Source organism: Fukomys damarensis, unplaced genomic scaffold (assembly GCF_012274545.1).
Source record: "Fukomys damarensis isolate Sample0158 unplaced genomic scaffold, DMR_v1.0_HiC HiC_scaffold_27, whole genome shotgun sequence".
NCBI classification, from domain to species: Eukaryota; Metazoa; Chordata; class Mammalia; order Rodentia; family Bathyergidae; genus Fukomys; species Fukomys damarensis.
The window spans coordinates 1,624,137-1,632,522 of NW_022900939.1; the positions used below are offsets into that span (position 1 = coordinate 1,624,137).

The 8,386-nt window shown below is 36.3% G+C and overlaps 1 protein-coding gene across 1 annotated transcript; it reads left to right on the forward strand.

Annotated features, from left to right (window-relative positions):
- The first annotated feature begins 3,919 nt into the window (after nt 1–3,919).
- Nucleotides 3,920–4,864, forward strand: LOC104868417 (olfactory receptor 5D18). The gene has a single exon (XM_010633175.2). It carries the CDS (start codon nt 3,923–3,925, stop codon nt 4,862–4,864), a length of 942 nt encoding a protein of 313 aa, XP_010631477.1. The 5' UTR covers nt 3,920–3,922.
- Nucleotides 4,865–8,386: the final 3,522 nt, after the last annotated feature.

Below are 8,386 nucleotides of genomic sequence, written 5' to 3' on the forward strand. Positions count from 1 at the left end.
TAGTGAGATATCATGGGGTTTACAAACTCTCCCAAATATCAATTGAGCATACCACAAGGGGTTGAGTACTATAACTGCTGATCCAGAAGGAAATTTAGACAGCCAAACTTTATCTTCTTGGTGTCCCTTCCATGTGATCTTTTCACTATATAATGTCCATCACAACACTTAAAAGCAAATAAGTAGTAAATAAATACGAACAATTTCTTGCATAGGCTCAAAATTTCATAAATGCAATGCTCTTTCTTCACTTCTTGACCATTAATTTTTGCTTTATTGCTTGATGTTCTGCATCAGGACACCATCTCCCAGTTACAGAAATCACAAAGCACAACTCTCTGCACAACTAATACAAAAAGAGGTTTTATGGCTTTTATCTAGATGTCCCCTCATGCAGTCTTAGGTGGGGCTTTTTCAGAGGTGGCTGAATCTAGAGAGTGTGATTGATTCATAGTGGGGTTAGGGCTGAGGGAACCAGGATTAAGGACTTGAGTGCTACACCTTAAGTAGTCTGAATAAGATGAAAAGGGCAAAAAGATGCTATTAATGTCCCTTGTTGCTTTGGTACCTTCTGGCACCATAAATTGTTTCTCCTCCATAACTCACCTCTTCCATGTGCCACTCTGCCTTGAAACCAGCTAATTACGGACTGGAGCCTCTATAAACTGTGAGCCAAATAAACCCTTTCCCCTAAAATTTTGGGTGTCAGGTATCTTGTCTCAGCAACTGAGAAAAGCAATACAGAATTTGGTACCAGAAGTGGGGTTCTTGCAGTGACATTACCTAGCCATGTAGCTCAAGAGCCTTTGGAGCTGGTTTGTGGGAAAAGTTAGGAAAAGTTTAGAGATTCTGGCTGAAAAAGTAGAACTGGAACTCCTAAGGCTGTTCTTATGGGAGATTCTGGTCAGACCTCAGAAGAACAGAAAGCTGGAAAATACCAGGCTCAGGACGTCTGTCAAAGTAGAATTTAAGACCAAGTGACAAATTAGGAGAAGGCATCATGGTAAAGAAAAAAAACTTTAAAGAGTTCTTATATGAGATCAAATACTTTATATGTTTATATCTGTACCAATTTCTTCAACAAAAACCTGGACTTTTAAAATTGTGATTTAAAAAGTCAGGTTTGTTTTGTTTCCATATGTTGCAATCCTAAGAATCCAATGTATGACCTCAATAAACAAGGTATTTGGAAGGTGACAGATTCAGGAAGGCAGAACTGTTAGCACTAAAGTGTCTCCTGACAAAAGAGGAGTGCCGTTCTCCCTGGCCCCTTCTTCCACAGGATGGCAGTAAAAATTGAACTATCTCTGAAACATAAAATCAGCTCTCACAAGACACGAAATCTGCCTACCAGTGCCCTGTTTTAGACTTCCCGCATCAAGAATTGGGAGATACAATTTTTGTTTGTTTGTTTGTATATCAATAAAATGTTGTGATTTTATTACCATTCGATAGTATAGGTCAAGTAGTAATAGAAGTAGAAAATAGCTTGATGGTCATACTGGTGAAAATCTATGTCAAAGCACTGGAAATTTACCCTCAGAATCTTCAAACATTTTGTGTATGAAAAAGACTATTTTACCCAGAACATAACAAAGTGCTGGTTGCTTTTTGCAAAGCACCCTTCACATCCTTGCTTCTTAAAGTATAGATCAAGGGATTGAACATCCAGATGATGACTGTGCAGAACACAGAGGCCATCTTGTCCAAGTCCATGGAGTAACTCAAGCTATGAAAAATTTCTTTGAATTTAGTAGTTTCCGAAGACTTTCAAAATCTGGAATTATTCAGAATAGAAATGTAGATTTGAAACATACACTGACATCCAAAATCATTTTCACTTATTAACAAATTTATTCAATTCCCTAATGGTAATTACAAAGGTCTATAACAGCAGTGGTAAGCCTGTGCTGTGGCACATGTATCACAGTGAACATACAGAGCTTCCTCTGTGATGACACCACAAGTCGTATGAGTTATGTTTTCTAAACTAAAACCTCAGTATACTGGCTTAATTGCAGTGTTAGCACTTTGTGATAAATAAGTACGCTTTGGGTTGCAGTTTGAGCACCCAGTCTCTAAAAGGTTAGAGTAATGGCTTGGCCTGTAATGACTCAGAAATATGGAACATTTTAATACAATGTAAACAGAATTAGGCAAGAGGTATTCAAAGTTTTAGCACCAAAACAATATCAATGTTTTTATTTATATATTTTATTATTAGTAATATAGCATGATAAATTTGACTATATTGTATAAATATGAATAGCTATATTCAGAGATATAGCATGGCTTGTGATATTAACAATAAAAAAATTATAACCAAAAGGGGAAGAACTGCTAAACTAGCCTGGAAAAGATGTGTAAAAGTGAAAATTAGAGAGATGATAGTTAAACAAGCATGACTGGACAGGGGAGAAAATGCCCAATATTCTATTACTAAAGGTTTCACTATTAGTAGGATTCCTGTGAGTGACAGTAGTTAATGAAAGTTTTATAACAGCGATTAAAGAGGATTTTAAACTTTCCCAATACAAAGACATGATAATATCTGAGGTAATGTGTGTGGCAATTATCACAAGCTGATCTTTACGTTTTGTATGTACATGAGATAAATTATTCCATAAATGTGCAATTACTGTGCCAATTAAAACTATACAATTTTCTTAAAGATTACATAATATAATGGTGATTAATTTTAATTGTTTATCTTGTGATCTCGAGAGAATAGAGTAGTAAATTGTCTCTCAGGTTCATGTCTCCAAGGTTATAAACACAGATATAAAAAAGCACATATCACTTTTGGCCAAGAGAGATCATAATTCTATCATTTGCAGGTTTGTTTAAAGATTCAAAGCTAATATTGATTAATTTCAATCAGGAAAGCAACTTGAGAGTGGGAAAATTTATTCCTCTAGAACTGGAATGTTGAGTAATACAAGGATATTTTCATTTCAGTCTTTGATATAGTTAATTATTTCTGATGGAAATTTTTGGTTAAGTATCTTTCTCCTGTGTTTTATTTTTATACTTCACTCTAGTATATCTTTGAGATAATTATAACAGCACTGGACTATTTCCCATAGGCTTATTTTCTAGTTTATTCACTAACTGAAAATGTGATCATTAACAAAGGAAATTTTCATATACTTAGAAAAAATACCAGATTTTGGCAGAGGAAAAACAGATACATGGCTAGGAATTTGTGGATCTAGACATAGATGTGTGGATTTTTCTGCACTGGTCTTTGGAATAGCAAGAGTGTTTCTCTGGGTTCTATTTTGTAACCTCTAGAATAAGGAAGTAAAATCTTTCAATCTCTTATTTTATTATCCTTTGGGCAATGCGCAAAGATGGATAATTACACATCCCTGAGTTGAAGAACTTACTATCTAAAACTAAGATGGATTTTGAAATCAATTTACTGGATCAGACAGGGACACAGATTGAAGGCCAATATATAGCTATAATAAAGATAAAACATTTAGTTTTATGGCAGTGGCACTTAATGTCAGTAAATGAACATATGACATAAACCATATATCTGTTTTTTCTACTGATTGCAGGACTGAGATAATCAGTAATCATTTCAGGATGATATTTCATGAACTGATAAAAGAAAGTAGAAAGTATTATGTGAGAGATTAAATTTAAGTGAAACAAACACATTTTCTACATATGCAAGTACCAAAAAATACACTTGATAATTTTAAATTCAATCACTTTTATTATCTTATCAAATTTTAAGTTACTGTTATTTAAAATGTTACCCATGTATTTTATCTCTTCTAGTAACCAGGTAGTTTCTGAAGGATATTTTCATCATCCTCCAGATTTTAAAGGGAAAGTAAGCAATACCCCATATGTTCTCACTCTCCCTTTCATTTTCAGACTAAATTTCACATTTGAACACACAAAAACCATGTGGCTGTCAGATAGAAACCAAAGCGGGGCCATGTTCACCCTCCTGGGCTTCTCAGATTACCCAACACTGCAAGTACCGCTCTTCCTGATTTTTATGGGCATCTACAGTATCACCGTGGTAGGAAATATGGGAATGATTGTCATCATCAAAATTAACCCCAAACTGCACACCCCCATGTACTTTTTCCTCAGTCATCTCTCTTTCGTGGATTTCTGCTACTCCTCCATCATCGCTCCCAGGATGCTGGTCAACCTAACTGCAAGCCACAGAAGCATTTCGTTTTCAGGATGCATAGCACAATACTTTTTCTTTTGCACCTTTGTGGTAACAGAAGCCTTTTTATTAGCAGCGATGGCCTACGACCGCTTCGTGGCCATCCGTAACCCCCTCCTCTACACAGTCGCCATGTCCCAGAAGCTCTGCGCCATGCTGGTGGTGGGGTCGTATTCATGGGGATTGTCTTGTTCCTTGACACTGACATGTTCTGCTTTGCAGTTATCTTTTCATGGTTTCAATATAATCGATCACTTTTTCTGTGAGTTCTCCTCACTGCTCTCCCTCTCTTGCTCAGATACTTATATTAGTCAATTGCTCTTGTTTGTTTTTGCCACATTCAACGCAGCTGGCACACTGGTCATCATTCTCTTGTCTTATTTGCTCATTGTGGTTACCGTCCTCAAGATGCGTTCAGCCACGGGGAGACGCAAAGCCTTCTCCACCTGCGCCTCCCACCTGACGGCCATCAGCATCTTCCACGGCACCATCCTGTTCCTCTACTGTGTGCCCAACTCCAAGAACTCCCGGCACACGGTCAGAGTGGGCTCTGTGTTTTACACCGTGGCGATCCCCATGCTGAACCCCCTGATCTACAGCCTGAGAAATAAGGATGTGAAGGACACAGTCCGCAGATTAATGGAAATGAAATTCTTTCCTTATTGAGCATGGGATTTCAGTTGATTTTGGCTCTGGTGTACACATCTTTTTGATAAAGGTTGATTTAAGGATGTCATTAAAAATTAAGAGTTCATTTTGTGTAGTGGGAGAGAAACAGACTTTGCTTTCGAGACACACACTGTAGCTATGTCTTTTACTGTTGAAAATGTCAGTAATTCTGTTGATCTTTAACCTTTTATCTGCAGATTTGGTATTACATAACATAGTTTATGATTTGATTATAAAGTTGACATATAATGTAAATATCATGTCACATATCTTATATAATTCAATAAATGTTAATTCCTTTCCTATTATTTATGAAATACCTGAAGTTGACTAGGCTTTCAAAACAGAATTATGTTACAAATGTAGGAGTATAGGTCAAATATAATTCTTGTCTTCCATGATGCAAAATCCATTGTTGATGGAATGCCAAAGAACATTGTGTAAGAAAATAAATGTCCTAAAGAAGGGAAATTTCAAAGCCACTACAGGATTTGTTTAAGGATGATTTTACTTAAAAAAAAAAAAAAGCTAATGAAACCTGGCCATTAAAAAAAGGGCGGAGATATTCCAAATATATTTAAGTAGGAAAGGAATTTAATTTAGCACAAATAAAATGAAGATAGTAAAGTAATACTGAGCTAATAACTCAATAAGTACTTTTGTGTGTTTGTGTATATAATTTTGTTTGTTTGTTGGCATGTGTTATTTAATGTACACAGATTAATCAGAATAAGTAAAATTTAATTAAGATGTATTCTATTTCCTGAATGTGTTTTAAATGTGTGGCCATGTTGTAATCTATGATAGATATCACAAAGTTCATACGACTGATAGACTGAATCTGAAACAATGTTATATGCAAAAGGAGGTTTATGTGCTTACCTATCCTACATTATTTCATGAAGATATCACAAATATTATAATTCTTTGTGATTTTTAAACTTTATGCCTAAGATCAGAATCCTTCTCAATAGGACTTCTTCTTTACCTTAAAAAGAAAATATTTGCCATTTTCTTAACAGTTAAAAAATAATTTTCTGTGTAAACTTCTTCAAAATAAAATGGAAACCAGGCATCAATTCTCATTTTTCATAAATGATTAAAACGGGACCAGATTTTACCTGAGTAACTCACTTTCACTGAAGTGACTTGTATAGACTTACCCTTCTATTTACTCTTTCTGTATAGATGAAATTTTACACAGTCGTCAATACAGTGATAATGATAATACCTGTCAGCAAGAAATGCAGCCAAGTGGACAAGTGACACACTCATTTGTGGAAACTACTGGAGACAACTGAAATGTGACCCCAGGGTTGTACTCTTATAAGTATGAACTTCACCTAAGAGCAAAATAATATCTCAAAGCTTCCCTCACTCTAGGTACACATCTAGAAATGTGAGCAAAGACTCATGCGGTCATAGGTGGGGCCTCTGCAGAGGTAGGTGCGTCTACAGCGTGTGACACTGGAATTGATCTGTTGTTTTTGTCCGTGAGCCCGCTCATGGAACAAAGGTTCATGAACTTGGACTGGGAGGGCAAGGTGTGGAATCACCAAGAAGACTCCGGGGAGGTTTCTGGAACGCTTCCACTTCAATAAGCTCAGCCAGCAATTTATAAAGTTTTGAAAGAGGGAGTGGCAAAGGGGGAGTAATATATTTGCCATAACAGGATTGGTTATTGGAGTGTCCTTAGACGGGCGATGGACATCCAATGAAGGGGGACGGGTGAGGCCACAGCTGGACATAGACAAGGCTCAACGCACGAGCTAGGCCTCTACTAGTGTGCTAGGAGACACACTTGTGGTGCACTTGTCCCAGCCAGACTTGTACCTCGCTTACAAATGATCCATGGATTAAGGGGCCCTAAGTAGTCTGGATAAGATAAAAGAAGCAAAAAGATGCTATTCAGGTCCCTCCCTTACTTGCTTTCTTTTGCTGTCTTCTGCTTACAATGAACTTGTTTTCCTCTGCAATGCCTCTCTGCTAAGCTACTCTGCCTTGAAGCCAGTTGATTATGGACTGAAATCTATTGTGAGCTAAATAAAGCTTTCCACCCTTAACTCCCAGGCATTGGGTATTTTGTCTTAGCAAGGAGAGAAGTAACTACCACAAGTACTTTGGGGATCTCTTCAAAATGCCTATTAATGGGTGTAACTATGAAAGTCAAGCCCCCTCTTTTAGACATCAACTGTGCTGAATGTTAAAAAGGGCTACATATGTGTCTTGCCATATCACTTTTGGTCCTAGAAACTGCTCTTCACTTGAGTTGGCTTGTTGGCGATCCTATTACTTTTATTTCTATTTTAATCTATTTTTCAAAAATCTGTAGGTGACTACTTGTTAGGAAATTTTTATTGCACCAGTATCAGTGCCCACAAATTTCCATGTTTTCTTTGATTTTTCATTTGAAATTTTCCATAATAAAAGTAAATCAAATCATAAAAATAAAAATGAATCAAAGTTAAGTGGCAATATCCTTCTTGAACAAAGGTTATCCTTATCTTTCCTGTTTCATATAATTAGTCATCTACTGAAACATTTTGGATTCTTTTACAGATAACTAAATCCAATAAGCAAAATAATAACTGAATTTAAAATTATATTATACATCTATCCCATAGTGTAAATATAATATTTTTTTCTGAGTAAACAGGGATATATGTCTTTTGCAAAAGGGAAGGTGAACAAGAGATGGAGGGAAGTGAGGGACGGGATTAAAAATAATTAAGATGAAAAGGAGCTAAAGGTGTAGGGAAGGTGTGATACGTAGGGGAAGAACAAAAAGGGAAAAGAAAAAAAATGTGAGAGAATGAAAAGATGAAAATAAAGTGTTTGTAGATGGGGAGGGGAGGAGGGGGTGAAGGGAGGGCAGAGGTAAGGGGAAAAAAATGAGAATCAAGACTTGCCATGTAAAGGTACATGATCCCAACAATGAATGTAACTGTACTGTATCCCTAAATGTACCAATAAACTCAATAAAAAAAAAAAAAAAATAATTAAGATGTATTATGTATGTGAAACAACTTCCCACGATGAATATAATCATTACATATTGCAAACGTGTGCTAATAAAAATAGAATAAAAATTTTTGAAAAACAGATAAAAAGACACTCCTCCATAATATTTTCAGTATAAACAGATCCATGTTTTAAGATATTCTCCCTCTTTGATTCTTTAATAGATATTTTGCCAAGAATACCTATGACAGATCATGGCATTCTTTTTTTTTTTTTTATTGAGTTTATTGGTACATTTAGGGATACAGTACAGTTACATTCATTGTTGGGATCATGTACCTTTACATGGCAAGTCTTGATTCTCATTTTTTTCCCCTTACCTCTGCCCTCCCTTCACCCCCTCCTCCCCTACCCCTTACCTGCCCTCCCTTCACCCCCTCCTCCCCTCCCCATCTACAAACACTTTATTTTCATCTTTTCATTCTCTCACATTTTTTTCTTTTCCCTTTTTGTTCTTCCCCTACGTATCACACCTTCCCTACACCTTTAGCGCTTTTC